The following is a 21987-nucleotide window of genomic DNA, read 5'->3' on the forward strand; positions in this document are numbered from 1 at the left end:
TAGGCCCATTTTCCCCCCTCTCTGAGCTTCCCCACAGGTCCTGCACTTACCTCGCATCCAAAATGGGCCGCGTAGAGACTCCTGGGAGCAGCAGCCATAACATTAACTATAGGTCTGCCCAAACCCAGGTGAACCCATAGCAACCTATTCCTGAGGTCATCTCAACAGGTGCTGGACAGAAACTGGAAGTGGTTACCAAGGAGACAGCAAAACACCTAATTGGACCGTGTGACCTGTCACAATGAGGGAGGGAATTATCTATTTTTTTAATGCGCGGGAAATAGTCAGAGCTGGTTTGTTCTTCATTCATGCCGAAATGATGTACTCAACGAAGCAGTCCTTTGAGAAAGGGGAAAGTTTCAGAGTTGGCTGAATTGGTTGGGTTCATTAGTCAGAGCTTTGACGTTAAACCAGGTCTACTTCCTGCACTGAGCCACGGTGGCGCAATGGTTAGACGGCAGTACTTCAGACACTGCAGGGGGTTTGCAGGGGGTTTTCAGGGGTTTGGGAGAGACCCCCTTAGCTAAGATTCTGGGCAGTTCAGAGAACCCCCCAAATCCCACTCCTGGTTGGCCCCACAAAGTGAGGAAGATGCACATGGGGAGGAGATGGGGGGTATGACCGTAGTCTTTTGACCAACTTCAGAATGACACTGTCTCACTGGTGCCCCAGGCCAGTTGACGGAAGTTGGCCTTAGGCCCTTTCAGAGAACCAAGAGGGTGGATGGAGACCTCATCTCAAATGGGGGAGGGGCAATGTTCCAATGGCCACAGCAGCAATATGCCTCCACTGGAATTCCTTAATTAACAGGATCTGGTGCACATTATTAAAATTTTACGAAAAAATATGATCTTCTTGTGTTTCTTTCATTCCACTGGCAGATGTAAAATATCTGCTTTTTGGAGGGTTTTTGGGGGGTTATCCTCTTCCTGGCTTCCCACATTTCTCTCAAACCTCATAAAAAGGAACTCATGGGGAGGGGGGATTTTTAACCAGAGGAACAGAGCTGGAAGGGACCTTGGAGGTCATCCAGTCCAACCCTCTCCCTGCTCAGTGGGGAACCCCGGACCATTTCAGGTGCATGGCTGTCCAATCTCTTCTTAAAATAGCCTCCAGTGATGGAGCATCCACAGCTTTTGGAGGCAAGCCATTCTATTGATTAATTAACAGAATAACAAGAGTTGGAAGAGACCTTGGAGGTCTTCTAGTCCAACCCCCCGCTCAAGTAGGAGACCCTATACCGTTTCAGACCAACGGTTGTCCACGCTCTTCCTGAAAGCCTCTTTAGCAACATCTCTGCCCTTCCTAAGAAAATCCTGACCTTGAGAAAAAAGTTTCTGTTTCTCATTTCATAGGAGAACTTCAAGAGAAAAGACAGGGCAAAAGTCATGAATAGGAGCTGGCTGATAAGCCTTTGAATTTGGATCATGTGACCACAGGGGTGCTGCAACAGTTGTAAGTGTGAAAAATGGTCACAAAGTCACTTTTCCCAGTGCCATTGTAACTTCAAACGGTCACTGAATGAATTATTTCAAGTCAAGGATTACCTGTATTATTGACCTTTCTCATAAGAATAAATCAATAAAGCTATCCAGGGATACAGTGAAAGGAAAATAGGTAATATCCCATGGATAGAAGAAATGGCAGAACCCGGAGGAGGAGTGAAAGAGGGTATCAGCCTAGAATCCCTATGTAGGCACAAGGAAACTAAGTCCAACCCTCCTTGAGTGCCATTCAACCTTATCTAACTCTAAGCACATGCTGACTATTATGTCAGAAGATTCCTGGGCTTAGGCTTTTTAGTAATAAATCAATTTAGTGGAACCTTCATTTTTATGTGTGTATGTGTGTGTGTGTAAGAGATAGAGATAGAGAGAAAGAGAGAGAGATTTTGGGCAGGAGAAACAAGGAATGGAATCAACGAATGAGAGAAGTCAAGCTGCATTGTTTTAAGCAATTATTACACAATGTTTTATTGTAGAAATCTACAAACACACAATGAACTGGTTTCACTACAATCCTTTTACATGTGGGGAATGCTGGTTTTTGTTTCTCTTCTTCTTCTAATGTTAATTGGCTGACACAGCCTCATAAGACTCACCACCAATGTGATAAGGTAGAAGAAACATCATACAACTGGAACAAAGTCAAGTGACTTAAGCGCCCAAGAAAGCACGCGTTCCCAAGCCCATGTATCAAAACCACAGCTCATAATGCAGTGGTGGACCCATCTTCTTCTTCATGGCTTTCTTTGAACAGACCAGTTCCAGTAGTTTAACACAAAAGAAACAGATCAAAAGTCAAGAGCAGATCTGATGGATTAATATTGCACAACAGATATGACGATCTGCTTGGTCTGGTAGATCTTTCCCAGGTTCTCCTTAACAGAGAATAAGAGCATCAACTCTCTCAGTGAGAAACAGTGATCCATAAAGAAGAGCTGAGGCTTCAATTCATTAGAAGCAATCCAAAATCCATGGATTCCCTTCAGAAGCTTCTCTGGTAACCCCAGAAGCATTACTACACAGTTGCTTGTGAAGCTAAAGAAGCAGATGTTGAAAGTCTACGTAGGCATGGTAGACCTTCTGAAAAGTCTACCATTGGCTTTCTGTGGTGACTCAGGAACAGGCTATTTTTAATACAACCATCATCATTTATTTGAAGGCTAACACTGCATTCAGCTCTGAACGGATCAAGTAACCATGGCACCGAATTTGATGATACGATCAAATTTGGCACGTAAACATACATTCGTGGGAAGTCACTCCTACCCAAGGATAGGAGACCCAATGCTGAATACCATGATGAAAATAGTAATATACAATAATCATCTACACCTATCTCCAATCCAACCTGTTTGACAGGTGGAATGTGAAGCAAACCTTCTTTGAACATCAAAAAAAAGTTCTGATAAATGTCCATTGTATGCAATGGTGTGTACATTTTACACTTCTTAGTAGGCTCAAGAAATGGAAGAAATATTGCATTCCTTACTCTACTGGCTAGTGGAGAAAGTTGGATTGCCCCATTTGTCATACATGGTCGTCCAGCTCCTAATTATAGACCCTAACATTGTTTAACCAAATACATTTGACTCCAAAGGTTTGTTTGTTCTAACATTTATCCTCCAGTTTTGTTTTTTTACAACATCTTCATGAGCCACATAGATGACAGGAAAACGAAGAGTGGCCCTTTAGAAAAGACGTTCTCTCAGTTCCAGATATTTTGGCACTCTGGTTGAAGTCCTCCACCAAAATCCTCCACAATTTTTCCCTCCCCGACCCACAGTCACAACATTCACATGGTCATAACTTGGACTGAGGCCATCTGAATAATGGATGAATGTCCCTACGGAGTCCCTTGAATGTCGCTTTGCTGGCCTTTGCTTCTTGTAGAGCTTCTTCCATACATCTTCTCTGCTTTCTTGGTAGCAGCCCATCCTGAGATGTTGACGTTGCTACCTCAGTTCCTCAAAGAACACCACTTCTGCACGCAAAAGCTAAAGCCGTTGAAGAGTTCAGGAGCCGTGTCACCCACAACAAAAGAAGACAACTCCCTACAATAATAAAAAGAGAGAGAATGGCGATTAGGAGACAGGATAATAAAATGGGAAGAAAAGTGCTAAAAAAAAGTGATCTGGAGAATTATGGTAGTAGGTTTCCTCATGGTTGGTGGGGTCTATCCAAGCCGACATGGCCAACGGCAAGAGGTTGGGGAATTCCCAACCCAAATCTGGAATTAGGGGCACAATGTTTCCTATCATTTCCATATGATGCAGGAAAAACTCTGGAGAAGAAAAGGTGATAGGACCTATTTGAAGTAGGACCTATCTGAAACAGGATATTCTTGATTCTGGCCTCTTTAGGGAAGCTCCGAAGAAATATTTCCAGCACCTCTTTCCCAAAGTGTGCTCTGAAATTGGGAATTTAAACTTCTCCTTCCCTGTTCAGGAGGAGGTCTAGCTATATAAGTTATCAGGAAAATTCAAAACTTCTATCTGGAGGTTATTCCAAAGATGCTCTTTTCAAGAGGCAACGGGACTTTCTGGTTTTTCTTTGATGATGCTTCACTTCTCCTACCAAGAAGCTTCTTCAGTTCTGACTGACTGGGTGGTGGGGAATGGAAGGATTTATACTCCTTGCAGACAGCTGGTCATTTGCATCCTTTTAGAGGGTCATTGAGGCCACCCGGAAGTTTAAAGACCCATTGAGGCCACTTGGAGGTTTATCTGCGTCCTCTGGGGCCACCCAAGTGGTGCAAATGGGTATGGAGCCTTCTTGGAACCACGAAAAGGACTATATTGTAGATTGGAGATAGATGAGGCCGCATCCCTCCCTCTCTGTTGAGAGAGGGCTGTTCCATTTGGACCATGGATGGCCTCTTTGAGACCTTGTTCAAACCCGGTGACCCTGAGGACACAGATAAACCTCTAAGTGGCCTCAACATTTCTCTAAAAAGAAGGCAAATGACCAGCTATCTGCAAGGAGCATCGTTCCTTCCATTCCCCACCATCCAGTCAGAGCTGAACAAGCTTCTTGGAGGAGATGCAAAATGTCTTCAAAGATTAAAAAAAACCAGGAAGTCAGTTGCCCTCTTGAAAAAGACAACCTTGATAACCATGACCTGGAGGACTGAGAACCTCCATAGGCGTATCTGGAGGTTAGCTGAGAGCGGGCAAAGGAATTTCTCCATCTGGCCAAGAACTCATAATTACCTTCTCCTTCTTCAGGCGCTCGTCCTCCAAGAGCAGCAGGAGTTTGGGGAAGATGACCTCCATTCAACTCTGTCGCTTGCTGGGCTTTTGTAGAACAGTTTCTGCATCTCCATCTCTGCTCCACATGCGATTCAGGAAGTGCTGAGCCAGTTTCGAATGAGTCACTGTAATAGAAGCAGAAGCATGAAGTGTGAGCTAAAGTTACTTCAGCAAATCATCCTTTATACTAGATATTCATTTCTTCCCACCCACCCCCACCCCCGGTAAGCTCCGCTTGGATTGTTTCATCTACACAAAAGTCCCTCGGCCAGTTTGCTCTCAGAGATAAAGAAATGTTTATGCACAGCAGTTGGGAAAAGGGATTTCTTTCCATTCGAGCCAATTGTGATTCCTCTTCTTTTTCAGAGGAGCAAAATATAATTTTGACTGTTCCTTCCGTTCGGAAAAGACTTTGGGCTGCTGGCAGGAACAAGGGGAGGAGAAAATTCATGTCCGAAATCAACTCCCTAAATTTTTGTTGACACCTGAAAAGCCCAACCTGACAGGTGTTCTAGTGCTCATGCTAGGTCCCAACCGCATTGTGCCTTAACATGAGGACCTGCTAAACCACCAAGACCCCAAAACCATGTTTACTTCATGCGCGGTGTGAAACCAGCCTAAACTAGCCCAAGTTGTCAATATCTACAACCACATCATTGAACTTGGTAAAGACAAAAAGTCAAGAGTTGTTACTTACCTCTAGCTCATGGGAAGGAGTCACACCTCCCCACAGTTCCCAGCAAGACTTTTCACAGCTGCTCTTGAATCTCGGCGTTTGCGTGTCAATGTTGTCTCTTTTGGCCAGAAAGGGCCAACTGCCTATGATATGAACGTTGGTTTCATTTCTCTTTTCTTTCTTCAACAGCATCAGACTCTCAACATTGCTGATCTTCTTCCTACTTTGGTTCTTATTTGATCATCAAGTGAGGCTCAGCTAAAAAGCTTCCATTCAAGGGTCTTTACACCTTGGGTAAGGTAATCTCCATCACTGAAAATGCAGTCCTTTTTTTTTCCAACTAGCAAAAGCTAGTACAACTTTAGTAGAAATTCTTGTGGAGGGGTTAAGTTCCAAATTCAGCTGTGTCCGTGCCACATTTTTTACCCTTCTTGTAGTCTATGCCTCCCTCCAACCTCTTCTTTCTTTTTCTGAACCCCCTTAGATCTTTCTTAAGAATCTCTCTCTCCACTAGAACTCCGCTTATTGCCCTCATGAACGAAGCAAGAAATTAGAGGGCACGAATCCATCTCATCTCAACGGCTTGGATTGAGAGAAGGAAAGGTGAAAAGGGTGTCTCCTAATGGCTTTTCTGGAGCTGAAGGACCTTAAAAAAAAATCAGGTCAGAGAGAATCCAGAGACCCACCTGAGGATCGAAACTGAGGCCAAAACAACAGAGTTTCAAGTGTTGGGTGGAATTTTCAGTTGAAATTCTGCCAGGACAACCTGAAACTTGCTTTCCAACGTGTTTTGGAGCTCAGTCTAAAAGATGTCGAAGAAGTTATAAAAAAATAGAAACTTCCTAGAAAGCAAGCAAATCCATTGGCCAAGGCAGAGATAAACAGAAGTCATCTCTCAATGGCTACCTGGAAGGATGAGGGAATGTCTGGAAGGAAAAGCATGTTGACGCATGGAACTAACGCTAGAAGGACCTTCTGTGAGAGTGTCTGTTTAAATCCCTAGGGAGTCAACCCCCACAAGGTGATACAGTTGTCTCTGCCCCCAAAGAAGGATTTCCTACCTTGGTAACATAGTTCGATCTTTGCTTTTAGAAAGCCATCCTCAAACTCAGCTACCAATGTTCCAGCTTGAAGCACACCAGGTGATTCAAGCTTGCTATGTTCTCCACATGGGATCTCAGAAGAAAAAGCCAATCATCTCCAACCAGCTACTGAGCTGAGATCTCAGAATCATCAGGGTAGCCCAAGGCGCCCACTGAATGGAAACCAACCTGCTGAAGAAGAAGCTGATAGTTCCCACCTGTGTTTCTTGTGCCTTGATTTCTGGGCTCAGATCACTGTGGCTGGCGGAGCGGAGACATCTGGATGAGTCTCATCACTCGCAACAGGGCTGGCAGTAGAAGAAGGCGGCAAACTTTCCACCGATCCTCCTAACGGGTGTTTAGGGGACCTCTGGGGACTGGGCTCCTCAGAATGATCTAGGTTGCCCTCAACTTCCTTGCCCCGTTGGATCAGCTGCTCTAAAGTTTTGGGGTAGGGGTGGCTAAGGAAACGCTTGAGTTTGGGCTGGAGGGTCCCTACGACATACTGGATGACCTCTTCTTCCTCAGCATCTATGTAGAGAGTCTGGTACAAGTCCCTTTTGCGCCAGAGGAACTGGTCAAGGGGCTCCCCATCTTTCTGGGGGAGATCCAGTTCCTGCTTGATGGCGTCCCTGGTCAGAGTACCCTCGCTGTATTGGAGGAACTCTTTCTTAAACTCCAGCCAGTTCTTGACCGAGTCCTGCTTGTATTCCCACCACTTTTTGGCAGGGCCGTTCATATGGTTCTGGATCTGCGAGAGCCAATACTCTTCCGTCCCGCCCACCTGCTTCAGATAGTCCTCCAGATGAGTCAGGAATTCCCTGGGATCCTCAAAAATCTGGGTCTCCACTGGGGAAGGTGGGGTATCATCTGAAACAGTGATCCACTGGTAGGAGTCGTGGGACAGAGGCGCATTAGGGTCTTCCCCCATTGGAGGAGGGGTCAGGGCATACATCTGACTCATGTCTAAGGCATAATCATAAATCTCCTCTTTCCTGGGTTGGATTTCCGGGGCCCCTACTCCTACCGAGACAGTTTGTCTGCTCTGGTCACTAGGGTAGTATTTCCCCCCACCGGATTCCAACCGGTCAGCCCATTTCTCCAAGCGGAAAAATACTTCCTTCCAGACATTAATCTCCCTCTTGACCCACCTCTCCAGGTGAGCTATGGTCTCCTGGCATCTAGACAGGCAAGCCTTGATGGATTTTTTCCACCTCTGGTTCTCCGCAGCTGAAGGAACGTGGTCTTCCAGATTGTTCTCAAGTTTCCCTACCGATTTCTGCAGGCTTTTCAGCTCTCGCTCCACCTGTTTGGACACCTCGGTCAGGAGGTGCCGGTGGGTTCTCCTCACGTGGTCTAACATCTCAGCCCTGCACTTCCCTATCTGAAGGATGACGTTGGGCTTGTGGTTGGCCATCCCGCGATGGCCCTGACAAGAATGGAGGCTCCCATGGTTGAAGTTGTCCACCTGCATCATCTCTACTAAAGACTCAGTACACTTCCACCCCAACAATTCTTTGTCCGAAACCGCTCTGCCCAGAAAGCTGACTTGCCTTCTTCTAAAGCGCAATATACAACTGAATTCAGAGGTCACCCCAGAAAAAGCGTGGTGGTCCAACTCCACTTGGCGTCGAAGCAGAAGTCCACAAAGCAGACCAGGGGGATTCTTTCCAGCCTTGACTTCTTCTTCCTCCTCGCCTAGAAGGCTTTAATCCCTAAGCAGATCCGTCAGGTCTCTCTTGATGGGTGGAAGGCCACCTCTCCGTGGCTGGTGCAGCTTCTCCCTGGCTTCCAGACCCTCCTGAGAACTCTGAGCTAAGGAGAGTTTGGTTCTCTTTCCTCCGGGAGTTGGAACAAAACAGAGAGTGCCTCTTCGGTTGCTCTCTCTGCTCTGCTCTGCCGCTCTCTCCGATGGAGACCCATACTTATACTGCACACAGCTCCGTACGTGGGTGTAGCCAGGCCTCTTTGCTCATCGGCAACGTGCCTCTGATTGGAGGAGAAAGAGATTCAGGGGAAAACACAGCTTCTGGCAAATTTCTCGGCTTCCCCCTCCTGTTCAGTTTTTGCCACCCCCTCGTGCACACCTCCAGACTTGGGGCGAGAAGCGCTCGAACGGTTTGGGAGACAGTTGGAGAGCTGGATGAGTAATCCCTTTACCTTTTCTCTCTCTCTCTCTTTTATCCCTCCCCCTCCCTCTCCCTCCCTGGCATCCTCCTTCTCTCTCTCTCTCTCTCTCTCTCCCCCTCCCACAGCCCCAGCTCAAGGGCAGAGAAAGAGCTTATTCATCCTCTAATCAGCTAGGTCTTTATGAAATCCCTCTCTTGACAAAGCGGGGAGACTAAGCCGAGGAGCGTCACTGCCCCACTGGCCACAGTTTAGGATGGATTCCCCTACACGGTGAATTGCAAAGCCCTTCCCCTTGGGCGACACCCCAGATCTGAGCAGAGAGATCAGAATGAGCTTCTCCAAATAAGAGGTGGAGGTTTAAGTCCCAGAATCTTCTCTATGGGACAATGAGGAACAGGTGTCCAAGGTGGGGGGAGGGAGACAGAGGCCTATGGACTCAAAAAGGAACCCATCCTTCCCACAGATAAGGGGGAGGGGGAATTCCTGAACCATGGGGTGGGTCAGAAGGGGTCACTCCCTTCTCACCCGGGGTCCCCAACTCATCAACCCCGCCCACCACCGCGGTTTCCCAGTGCTAAGCCCTTGAATGGGTTGCTTTGTCGCGCTCCGTCCCGCCCACCCGACATCGTCGCAGCCGAAGCTCACTGGCAACTTGTTCCTGGAGCTTGTTATGGAATCAGGAAGCGGTCCATAAAAGGAAACCGGGAAGGGTTCTTATGTAACCAGGGCAGATGAAGAGATTTCCCTTTTTCTAGAAAGGCAGCGAAAGTGGTTCCCCCTCCGGAACCCCCAACCTGTCATCTCGGATGGAGACCCGGCATGACAAGACGTTGGTGACACATCGTTGTTCTCTGCCTTTCGGGGAGGCAGAGGTTGGAGGGCTTATGTAACGGGGGATTAAATGCCACGACACCCCCTTTAACCGAAGGTGTGATTGGCAGGTTTTGGTCAGGGCTGAAAGTCCCCCGATTTAAATTAGCGTCGGGAGCCGAGCTATGGCATCTGGCCTCTCGAGTGCTTCTCTTGAGGTTGTGCCTCCTGTTTTCTGCTTGGGGAGGGGGGGAAATATATAAAAAAACCAAAACAATATAGGTTATAGAGCATGCAAGAATGGAAGATAATGACTGAATAGCTCGAAACTGCCTGTTGAAATACATTAGGAGTAGCGAGATGTTATGACAGTGCCTATTTTTAACATGGCTGTTCTGGGGATTGTCTCTTCAAGGAAGCATTATAAAACAGCTTGTATATGTGTGTGTGTGTACGTATGTATGTGTGTATATGTATGTATGTATGTGTGTGTATATATGTATGTGTGTGTGTATGTGCATGTATATATGTATGCATGTGTGTGTGTGCATATGTATATGCGTATAAAATATGTGTGTATGTGTGTGTATACACATACACACTCATGTGCAGCAGGGTCTCGAAGGGGGAGTGAGCATGTAATGCGAATAGTTAAATGTAGTGCTCTCTCTGTTTAGGAGTTTTCTTGCAGACATTTCATTATCCAGCTAGGTAACATCATCAATCCTAGAGGTGAGGGAGGAGGAGATGAGGGGTATTGCATGATACTTCGTACTTTTTGAGCTTGGTTGTATTTTTGCGGATGTTTCATTACCCAGCTAGGTAACATCATCAGTGCTAGAAGGGAGTGAGGTTTGTGGAGAGGAGGAGGAAGAAGAGGAGGAGGAGGAGGAGGAGGAGGAGGAGGAGGAGGAGGAGGAGGAGGAGGAGGAGGAGGAGGAGGAGGAGGAGGAGGGCGGCTGTGGGGTCCTTGATGCTTTCTGAGCTTGGTTGTTTATTTGCTGACATTTCTTTACCCAACTAGATAACATTATCAGTGCTAGATGGCAGTGAGGTTTGTGGAGAGGAGGAGGAGGAGGAGAAAGAGGGGGAGGGGGAGAAAGGGGATTGTGGAATCCTTAGTGCTCTCTGAGCTTGGTGGCATTTTTGCAAATGTTTCATTACCCAACTAGATAATATCATTAGTGGTAGAAGGCAGCGGGGTTTGCTCTTGGTTGATATACAAGTGACTTATCCTAACAGAGTTAGTGGGAGTGGTTCTCACTCCCTTCTAGCACTGATGATGTTATCTAGCTGGGTAATGAAATGTCTGCAAGAAACCCAAACTTGAGAGCACTAAAGACCCTACATTTAACTGTATACCTTACATGCTCACTACTCCCTCCAGACCCCGATGCATGTGAGATAGATAGATAGATAGATAGATAGATAGATAGATAGATAGATAGATAGATAGATAGATAGATATAGATATAGATATAGATATAGATATAGATATAGATATAGATAGATAGATAGATAGATAGATAGATAGATAGATAGATAGATAGATAGACAGACAGACAGACAGACAGAAGCCTGATGATGGCAGATGAGATTCTGCCGAAACGTCACTACAACTTTATATATATATAAATGTGTGTGTGTGTGTGTGTGTGTCTGTCTGTCTGTCTGTCTGTCTGTCTCTATATCTATATCTATCTATCTATCTATCTATCTATCTATCTATCTATCTATCTATCTATCTATCTATCTATCGGATACAATAAGCAAGGCCAGAGGTCAGAATTTAATTTGCAAGGATAAGCTGTTCTATAACGATTCCTTGAAGAGACAATCCCCAGAACAGCCATGTTAAAAATAGGCATTGTCATAACATCTCGCTTCTCCTCATATATTTCAACAGGCAGTTTCGAGCTATTCAGTCATTGTCTTCCATCCTTGCGTGCAATAGCTCCTATATTGTTCCATATATATATTTTTCCCCAAGCATAAAAACAGAAGGCACAACCTCAAGAGAAGCATCTGAGAGGCCAGAGGCCACAGCTTGGCTCCTGATGCTAATTTAAATCAGGAAACTTCAGCCCTGACAAAACCTGCCAATCATGCCTTGGGTTAAAGGGGGGTACTTGGCATTTAATCCCCATTACATAAACCTCCAACAGGGCTCCCTGCGAGGCAGAGAAGAATGATGTGTCATCAACTTCTTGTACCAGGTCTCTCTCTCTCTCTCTCTCTCTCTCTCTCCTCCCTCCCTCCCTCTCTCTCTCTCTTCCTCCTCCTCTTCCTCCTCCTCCTTTTCCTCCTCCTCCTTGGAAACTGAACAAGGAGAAGAATGGAAACCGGATGGATGACAACTGAATGGATGGAAACTGACCAAGGAGAAGATTCAAACTGGAAATAAGGAGAAATATTCTGACAGTGAGAACAATCAACCCATGGAACAGAAGTTGCCTTTGGAAGTTGTGGGAGCTTCATCACTGGAGGCTTTGAAGAAGTGACTGGACTTCCCTCTGTCAGAAATGGTGTAGGGTCTCCCGCTTGGGTGGGGAGTTGGACTAGATGACCTACAAGGTCCCTTCTAACTGTTAATTTGTAATCTGTAACCCTCCTCCTCTTTTCTCCACTCCCTTCTGCCACTGATGATGTAACCTGGCTGGGTAATGAAACACCTGCAAGGGCTCAGAGAGTTCAATCCTGAACTGCAAATACTGTATATATATTAGGCTTGGTTAGATTTCCACAGCCAGCTTTGTTTTCCACAGGGGAATTCGCTTTCCTGATGTCCTCTGAAGAACCCTATCTTAACCTCCTCTGAAATCTCTCAGGGTTTTTTTTTTTTTTTTGGGGGGACAACCTTTTGCATGTTTTCATACTTTTCAATCTTCCTTCCTCTCCCACCCCCAAAAAAAAAATTAGGAGCAGGGAGATGTTATGAGAATGCCTAATTTTACATGACTGTTCTGGGGATGGTCTCTTCAAGGAATCATCTGCTTTCTTTCCAGATCCCCCAGAATTGTAAACTAGATCAAGGGTCTTCAAACTTGGCCAGTTTAAGATTTGTGGACTTCAATTCCCAGAATTCCTGAGCTAACATGACTGGAGGAGGAATTCTGGGAGTTGGAAGTCCACAAGTCTTAAAGCTGTCAAGTTTCAAGACCCCTGCTCTATCTTATATGCAGCTCTATCATTCCCCTCTATTGGGGTGGTTTCCTGTATCACATTGCCCCTCCAGGTTTCATCTCTATTGTTCCTGTGATGCATTTCCTGTTCTTGTATTACTCTAACACAAGGGTCTTCAAACTTGACAAGTTTAAGATTTGTGGACTTCAATTCCCAGAATTCTTGAGCTAACATGACGAGGAGGAGGAATCCTGGGAGTTGAAGTCCACAAGTCTTAAAGCTATCAAGTTTGAAGATCCCTGCTCTATCTTATATGCAGCTCTATCATTCCCCTCTATTGGGGTGGTGTCCTGTATCACATTGCCCCTCCAGGTTTCATCTCTATTGTTCCTGTGATGCATTTCCTGTTCTTGTATTACTCTAACACAAGGGTCTTCAAACTTGGCAAGTTTAAGATTTATGGACTTCAATTCCCAGAATTCTTGAGCTAACATGACTGGAGGAGGAATTCTGGGAATTGAAGTCCACAAGTCTTAAACTTGCCAAGTTTGAAGACCCCTGGACTAGATCCAGCCAAAGCACCAGACGGCAGAACAAGAAGCAATGGATGGGAACGAAGGAGAGATCCATCCTAGAACTAAGGAGAAATTTCCTAGCGGCTAGAACCATTAACCAGTGGGATGGCTTGCCTCCAGTTGTGGTTGGCCCATCCCTGGAGGCTTTCAAGAAGAGACTGGATGGCCATTTGTCTGAAATGGTATAGACTCTCCAGCTCGAGCAGGGGGTTGGACTAGATGACCTCCGAGATCCCTTCCAACTCTATTATTCTGTTACTCCGTTAATTAACCAGTGGAATGGCTTGCCTTCAGAAGTTATGGGTGGCCTGCCGTCGGAAGACTTTCCTGCTCGAGCAGGGGGTTGGACTAGATGACCTCCAAGGACCCTTTCAGCTCTGTTATTCTCTCTTCTCCCTTGATTTACGAGCACCTAATCTTCTGCCTACCCTATCCTTACCTCCTGTTGTGGTGATTTACCAGCTGGCTATTTTGCCGCCTGGTATTTTCTAAGGCGGAGGAAGAAAATGAAAAGAAGATATTCCTTTTGGATATCCTGGCTGATGCAAATACCATGACAACCGTTCAGACGCCCGTGCTAATAAAAAGGAAAAAGGAGCCGACAGAACCAGATAGAGGAGAAGAATTGGAAGCTGGATGACCGAGGAGGAAGAAAAACACAGAAAATGACAGTCGTGAGTCGTTTTCAGTGCCAGTGTCACTTCGAATAGTCACTGAATGAATGGTTGTAACTCGAGGATTAATTGTACTTACAGTTGATGGGGGGGGAGGAAGGCAGATACATGCAGAAAACTGGCTTATGGGAATGCGCCTGAATTGCAGGACAAGAAGTAACAGGTGGAAACTAATCAAGGAAGAGAAGTAAGGGGAAAGTTTCCTGACAGTTAGAACGATCAACCAGTGGAACAACTTGCCTCCAGAAGTTGTGAATTCTCCACCACTGGAAGCTTTTGAGAAGAGATTGGACAGACATTTGTCTGAAATGGTATGGGGTTTCCTGTCTGAGTAGGGGGTTGGACTAGAAGACCTCCAAGGTCCCTTCCAACTCTGTTATTCCATTCCATTCCATTCTATTCCACTCCACTCCTTTCCATTCCATTCCATTCCATTCCATTCTCCCTTCCCTTCATTCTATTCTATTCTATTCTATTCTATTCTATTCTATTCTATTCTATTCTATTCTATTCCATTCCATTCCATTCCATTCCATTCTCCCTTCCCTTCATCCTATTCTATTCTGTTCTGTTCTGTTCTGTTCTGTTCCATTCCATTTTCCCTTCCCTTCATCCTATTCTATTCTATTCTATTCTATTCTATTCTATTCTATTCTATTCCATTCCATTCCATTCCATTCCATTCCATTCCATTCTATTCCATTCCATTCCATTCTCCCTTCTATTCTATTCTATTCTATTCTATTCTATTCTATTCTATTCTATTCTATTCTATTCTATTCTATTCTATTCCATTCCATTCCATTCCATTCCATTCCATTCCATTCTCCCTTCCCTTCATCCTATCCTATCCTATCCTATTCTATTCCATTCCATTCCATTCCATTCCATTTCATTCCATTCCATTCCATTCCATTCTCCCTTCCCTTCATCCTATTCTATTCTATTCTATTCTATTCTGTTCTGTTCTGTTCCGTTTCGTTCCGTTCCATTCCATTCTCCTTTCCCTTCATCCTATTCTATTCTATTCTATTCTATTCTATTCTATTCTATTCTATTCTATTCTATTCTATTCTATTCTATTCTATTCTATTCTATTCTATTCTATTCTGTTAGGACATTGAAAAATCAGCCTGTGAATGTATTCTAGGAGAGATAATTGGTTTGTTTGTATCCTGCCTTTATTGTTTTTACAAATAATTCAAGGCAGGGAATATATCCAGTGTATCTCCTCCTCCGATTTTCCCTACTTGCAGCAACCTGTGAGGTGGGTTGAGCTAACAGACAGAAACTTGTCCAAACTCACCCAGCGGCTTTCATGGTTAAGGTGGCACTAGAATTTACAGTCTCCTGGTAATCGACCCAAAGTCACCCAGATTGTTTTTCTTCCCTAAGCAGATTGCTTTCGTGCCTTAAATAGGACTAGAACTCTCCTTTTCCCAGTGGATTGGCCCAACGTCACTCACATCACTTTCATGCCTGAGATGGACTAGAACTCACCTCACCCACTCCTGGTGATTGAACCAAAGTCACTTTGATTGCTTTCATGGCTAAAATGGGACTAGAACTCTCCTTCACCCGATGGATTGGCCCTATGTCACTCAGATTGCTTTTATGCCTCAAATAGCACTAGAATTCTCCTTCTCCCAGTGGGTTGGCCCAACATCACTCAGATCGCTTTCATGCCTAAAATGGGACTAGAACTCACTATCTCCTGGTCATCGGCCCAAAGTCACCCAGCTAGCTTTCATGCCCAAGATGGGACTAGAACTCACCCTCTCCTGGAGATTGGCCCAAAGACAGGTCATTTCACGCAATCTGAGTGACTCTGGGCCGTTATGGGCCATATTAGGCCAACGAATGAGAGAGGATGAATGGTCTACCTCCGGAAGTTGTGAATGCTCCACCACGAGAGGTTTTTAAGAAGAGACTGGACAACCATTTGTCTGGAATGCTATAGGATCTCCTGCCTGAGCCAAGAGGTTGGACTTCCAAGGTCTCTCGCAACTATATTATTCTGCTAGTTGTTTCACCGCAACTACATTCTCATTTCCACCCCCCCAAAAAATGCACCAAAACAAGACTAGGAAAATAATCCCGCAGGCTGATTCATCTAATCCAGGTGAGGCAATTGCCATAAGGCAGGTTTTAAAGAAATACTACTTTAACTTTCCACTAACCCTGGCAGTCTGGAAAACCATATTTTCTGTAAACACAAAGAAAACACAATTTTTTTTTTAATGCTTTATAGCAAGTGCTTTGTTTGCAGCATCTTCCATCCACGTTCGACACGTTTCCTGCATACAGCATCCAACCCACTTGATCAACTAAAGCTGTGATGCTGCCACTCCACACGAGTGGCCATGTTTAAAGGGAGGGTCGACAGGGAGCCACATGGTGCTAAAAATTGGGGGCAAAGTGGCTTGGTTTTATCTTTTAGCAGTATGATATATTAGGGTGCTGTTGTTTTTGACATGTTTTACTCCTCCTAAAAAAACAAGGCATGGGAACAGGAAGTTTTTGGAAAACTTGGCTTCCTTGCCAAGAGCAGCCGCTCTCCGTGGTGCTGAAAGTGATTCTATGCCCTTTTATGGTATGGCAGCTTTTCACGGAACCAGGCAGCTGAGAATTCCTCCGAAAATCCCAGTGGGCGAGATTTCCCCGAGCTTACGAAATGTCCCATTCGAGGGAAACCTGTTCCGCCTTCATTTCAGGAAGTTTTCCCCCATCTAATCAGGGGTCTCAAGACTGTGGAGCAGAAAGCCGGTGCATCCACCCACCCCGCAGCAGGGAAACGTCTTCATCCAGAATTCTGGTTTTTGTCAGAATTTTGAAGGATGTGAACAGATGGCCGATATCTTGGTAAAGAGATTTAGAATTGTCCTTGAGGAAGGCCTGACCAAGCCATTAAGGGAGGGACTTAGATGAGAGAATAATTTCCAGAAATTGAAGGAAGTACAGGAAAAAAAATGGTTGCTTTGTCTTCGTATAAGCGGGGAGGGAGGAGAGAGATTTTCACATTTATGTTATTAGTCTACATGAATAAAACAGAATCATCAAAATGTTTGATTCTGGATTTGATTTTCCTCAAGTGGTCAGGGATGACTTTGGCACAAGGTGCACAAAACATTTCAAAAGTTTCCAGGATGAGGATATAACACAAGGGAAATTCCTTCCTTCCTTCCTTCCTTCCTTCCTTCCTTCCTTCCTTCCTTCCTTCCTTCCTTCCTTCCTTCCTTCCTTCCTTCCTTCCTTCCTTTCTCCTGTCCTCCTCCCCGCCCATCTCCCTCTCTTCCTTCCTTCCTGCATTGCCCTTTTTCAAAATAAATGATGAACAAATCTCAGCCTCTCCTTTCCTTGCGATGTCATCCCCAGATGTTTGATGCAACCCAAGGAGATCAGAAACATTAGAACAGGGGTGTCAAACTCGTGGCCCGCAGGCTGGATGCATCACGTGCTAGAGAAAAAGTCCCAATATGTCACGTGACGCCACCATGACGATGCGAGTTTGACACCCCTGACATAGAATATTCGGTTGAAAGGGGCCTTGGAGGTCTTCTAGACCAACTCCTTGCTTAAGCAGGAGACCTGAAACCATTCCAGACAAATGTTTCTTGTATAATATTTCACCTGTCACTTCTTGTCTTGCCCTCAGCTGCATTGGAGAATAGCTCGACGCCTTCTTCCCCGGAGCAGAGACTGAGTCACTGTCTCTGCCCATTTTCTACCCATTTCAGAAAGGTAAATGGGGCTGGTGAGGTGATGGCTCTCACTTTTCCAGCAGATATGGATGGAGACAGGCAGAAGTGTTTTAGAAGGGCGAAAACCAGGGGCGGGATTCAATTTTTTTAACAACCAGTTCTGTGGGCATGGCTTAGGTGATGGGTGTGGCTTGGTGGTCATGTGACTGGGTGGACATGGCTTGGTGGTCATGTTAATGGCTGGGTGTGGCCAACTCAATATCACTCACATCGAGGCACGCATCTCATGGCCTGGCTTCTCGTGACTGTGGGAATGCTGCAACAGTCCTAAGTGTGAAAAATGGTCATAAGTCACTTTTTTCAGTGCCATTGTAACTTTGAATGGTCACTCCACACAAACAAAGTACCAGCAAAGGAGGGGGAAAAAAAACTCCAGAGATGTTCCTGAGACAGGAAGTCTAGTCCTGCCAAGAACATAAAAAGGGTTAACGGAGAGGCAGTTTCTATAAGCAACACCAGAATGTTTCCTTCCTGCCTTCCTTACAGGATTAGGCCAGTAATTTCTTCTAACAACCGGTTCTCCGAACTGCTTAGAAGGTTAACAAGCGGTTCTAGCGAATAGGTGCGAACGGGTAGAATCCCACCCCTGGTGAAAACTTATGAAGAATGGCTGCAGGAATTGGGTGTATTTAGTTTAGATGATCCAACTGGTCAGTCCTAGAGGCGATCAACCTTCACTGCTCTTTAGAAGGCCAGAATTTGAAGATGAAACTCAAAAGACTTTGGCCACCCCATGAGAAGGAAGGACTCTCTGGAGAAGAGCCTAATGCTGGGAACGATTGAGGGCAAAAGAAGGAGACGGCAGAGAATGAGGTGGCTAAATGGAGTGACGGAAGCAGTCGGCGTGAGCTTAAATGGACTCCAGAAGATGGTAGAGGACAGGAAGGCCTGGAAGAACGTTGTCCATGGGGCCACGAGGGGTCAGACACGACTTCGCAACTAACAACAACATCTAGGGGAAAGAAGGATGTTCGAATATGTTACGGGCTGCCAGAAAGAGGAGCTTTCAAGCTATTCTCCAAAGCACCAGAAGGCAGGACAAGAAGCAACGGGTGGAAACTAAAGAAGGAGAGAAGCAACTTAGAACTAAGGAGAAATTTCCTAATGGTGACAGCAATTAAATAACGGAATAGCTTGCCTGTAGAAGTTATGAGACCTCCATCACTGGAAGTTTTTAAGAAGACAATGGACAAGCATTTGTCTGAATTAGTATAGCATCTCCTACTTAGACTAGAAGACCTCCAAGGTCAAACTCAAGTTATTTAATTATGTATTTAGAAGATCCAGTTTTTTCCATCTCTGACAAGTCTGTCCTTCATAAATAGCCCTCGACATAAGAGGTCGGTGAACTGGGAAGTCACCAATGGTGTTACATCACCATACCAGGATGCTCAAACTATTTTGTTTCTGTGCCCTTTCCAATTTCGGATATACCCAGGTCTGGTTGCTGTGGCAACCAGATGCAAAGGAGAATGCCAAGAGCTTTCTGCGTTTTTTTTTTTTTTTTCCCCTCCACTGACGAGATATTTTTTTTTTCCCCCGGCTCAGTTTGGTTCTTCCTGGCCTTGGCAATCAATTAAATGAAAATTAAAATGGAAGAAGGTCACTTCCTGTCCACCTCCTCCTTGAGTTTGACGGTTATGAAGGCTCCCAATTTAGCCTCCCCTTTGAGAGATTGAGTTCAGATTCATGGACTCTCCATGCGAGTAGGCGCCTTCTTCCTTCCCTCTGAAAAAAATCCTGTTCTATTTTACAGGGTAAAAAGCAGAGGTGATATTCAGCAGGTTCCGAACAGTTCTGCAGAACTGGTCGTGGAAATTTTGAGTAGTTCGGAAAACCAGCCAATGCCTCCTCCGACTGACCCTGCCAATCCCATCTATTCCCTGCCTCCCAAGTCCCAGCTGATCGGCTGGGTCTTCTTTGGTTGCCCTGCGCAGGAGAACGGAGCTGGAAAGCAGGCTAGTGGGGTGGGGAAGGAATGGGGATTTTGCAGTAACCTTCCTCTGCTATGGCCACCAAGCCACGCCCACCAAGCCACGCCCACAGAACCAGTAGTAAAAAAAAAAATTTGAATCCCACCACTGGTTGAAAGATGTTGAGACTCTGGAAAGAGTGCAGAGAAGAGCAACAGAGATGATGAACAAAGTGAAATTCAATGTAGAGAAAAGTCTTAGGCAAGAAAAGCTAAAAGGACACATATAGACTGGGTGAAACCAGACTTCTTAATAGCAGGAACTGGGAGAGGGATCTTGGACAACCAATTAAATATAAGCCAGCAATGTGCAGCAGCAGCAGCCAAAAAAGCCAATGCAATCCTAAATTGCATTAACAGAGGGATACAATCCAGATCAAGGGAGGTACTAATACCACTCTGTAAAGCCTTAGTAAGACCACACCTAGAATACTGTATCTAGTTTTTGTCGCCACACTATAAAAAGATGTTGAGACTCTAGAAAGAGTGCAGAGAAGAGCAACCAGGATGATTGATACAGATACGGACAATCAGAGTTGGAAGGGACCTTTGGGGTCATCTGGTCCAACCCCTCACCTAAGCAGGAGACCCTACACCATTTCTGACAAATGGCAGTTCGGTCTCTTCTTGAAAGCCTCCAGTGATGAAGCTCCCACAACTTCCAAAGGCAAAGCTGTTCCATTGGGTGACTGTTCTCACTGTCAGAAAATTCCTCCTTATTTCCAGGTTGAATCTGTCCTTGATCAGTTTCCATCCCTTATTCCTTGTCTGGCCTTCAGGTGCTTTGGAGAATAGTTTGATGAAGAATGGTTGCAGGCATTGAGTATGGCCAGTCTAAAGAAAAGAAGGACTAGAGGGGACATGATAGCAGTCCTTCAATATCTAAGTGACAAGAAACAATGGATAGAAACTAATCAAGGAGAGAAGCAACCTAGAACTAAGGAGGGATTTCCTAACAGTGAGAACAGTGAACCAGTGGAACAACCTGCCTCCAGAAGTTGTAAATGCTCCAACACTGAAAGTCTTTAAGAAGAGATTGGAGAGAGAGAGGGGGAGGGAGGGAGGGAGGGAGGGAGGGAGGGAGAGAGAGAGAGAGAGAGAGAGAGAGAGAGAAAGAAAGAAAGAAAGAAAGAAAGAAAGAAAGAAAGAAAGAAAGAAAGAAAGAAAGAAAGAAAGAAAGAAAGAAAGAAAGAAAGAAAGAAGAGAAATAATCTCTCCTAATCAAGGAGAGGAGTAAGGAGAAAGTTTCCTGACAGTTAGAACTATCAACCAGTTGTGAATTCTCCACCACTGGAAGCTTTGAGAAAAGATTGGAGAGAGAGAGAGAGAGAGAGAGAGGGAGACAGACAGACAGACAAAGAGACAGAGAGATTGGACAGCCACTTGTCTAAAATGGTATAGGGTCTCCTGCCTGAGCAGGGGGTTGGACTAGAGGACCTCCAAGGTCCCTTCCAACTCTGTTGTTTTGTTATTCTGTTTCTGTAAGGTTTCTTGTACAAATAGGTTGGATGTCAACTACCTATGTCTACCAGTAATCCTCAACTTACGACGACAATTGAGCCCAACATTGCTAAGCAAGATAGTCGTCCAATGAATTTTACGCTGTTTACGGCCCTGCTTGGAGCCTCTGTGTGAAGGACTGTTTGTGTAAAGGAACAAGAATGGGAAACGGATGTTCTCCACCTCTTGTGTAGGACCTTTACAACCAGAAACTAGTCCAGGGGACACCAACCTTGATAATTTTAAGACTTGTGGGCTTCAACTCCCAGAATTCCCCAGCCAGCTTTGCTGGCTGGGGAATTCTGGGAGTTGAAGTCCACATATCTTAAAGTTGCCAAGGTTGGAGACTTTTGACTTCTTCTAGTCCACACTTCAATGCTGGACAAAGTTGGAGCCATGGCCCAATCCAGCAAAGTGCTTGCTTGTTATTGACTGTTCTTCTCTCCTTGCCTCATTCTGTCTTTCTCTCTTTCTTCCTCCCTCCCTCCACCTCTTCCTCTCTTTCCTTCTCCCTCCTTCTCCCTCCCTTCCATCTTTCCCTTCCCTCCCTCTTTCTTTTTCACCTTCACACTCTTCCCCCTTTCTTCCCCACACCTTCCTTTCTCCTTCCCTCTCCCAATCCCTTCTCCCTCCCTCCCTTTCTCTCTTCCTCCCTCCCACCCTCTCTTCTCCCTCTCTCTCCCCTGCTCTCCTTCTCAACCCCACTTTCTCTCCCTCCCCTCCCTTCCTCTGTCTTTCCCCTCCCTCCTTCTCTCTCTCCCCCCTTCAAACCCTTTCTCCCTGTCTCTCCCTCCCTTCCTCCCTCGTTCCCTCTCCATCCTCTTTTTCCCTGTCCACGTGTCTGTCTTGATCATTCGTTCCCCTCTCCCTCTCTCCCCTTCTCTCCCTCCCTCCCAGAGGTGGTATTCAGCTGGTTCTGACCAGTTCTGGA

The 21987-nt window shown here is 45.5% G+C and overlaps 1 protein-coding gene and 1 long non-coding RNA gene across 2 annotated transcripts; both read right to left on the reverse strand.

The window, feature by feature from the left end:
- Nucleotides 1-1944: 1944 nt before the first annotated feature.
- On the reverse strand, nucleotides 1945-5912 carry LOC148126488 (uncharacterized). The gene is made up of 3 exons (XR_015743331.1): nucleotides 5451-5912; nucleotides 4715-4878; nucleotides 1945-3556 (listed from the first exon to the last, which is right to left on the reverse strand). It is a non-coding gene; the product is annotated as an uncharacterized LOC148126488 (long non-coding RNA).
- Nucleotides 5913-6642: 730 nt separating this feature from the next.
- Nucleotides 6643-8205, reverse strand: ARC (activity regulated cytoskeleton associated protein). The gene has a single exon (XM_026716045.2). The coding sequence runs from the start codon at nucleotides 7986-7988 to the stop codon at nucleotides 6759-6761; it is 1230 nt and encodes a 409-aa protein (XP_026571830.2). The 5' UTR covers nucleotides 7989-8205; the 3' UTR covers nucleotides 6643-6758.
- Nucleotides 8206-21987: the final 13782 nt, after the last annotated feature.

This window comes from Pseudonaja textilis, chromosome 3 (genome assembly GCF_049901715.1).
Source record: "Pseudonaja textilis isolate UNSWEBS1 chromosome 3, rPseTex1.2, whole genome shotgun sequence".
Classification (NCBI taxonomy): domain Eukaryota; kingdom Metazoa; phylum Chordata; class Lepidosauria; order Squamata; family Elapidae; genus Pseudonaja; species Pseudonaja textilis.

Excerpts from the sequence above, each read along its gene's own strand:
- ARC (XM_026716045.2), bottom strand. The coding sequence starts at position 7,988 with ATGATGCAGGTGGACAACTTCAACCATGGGAGCCTCCATTCTTGTCAG.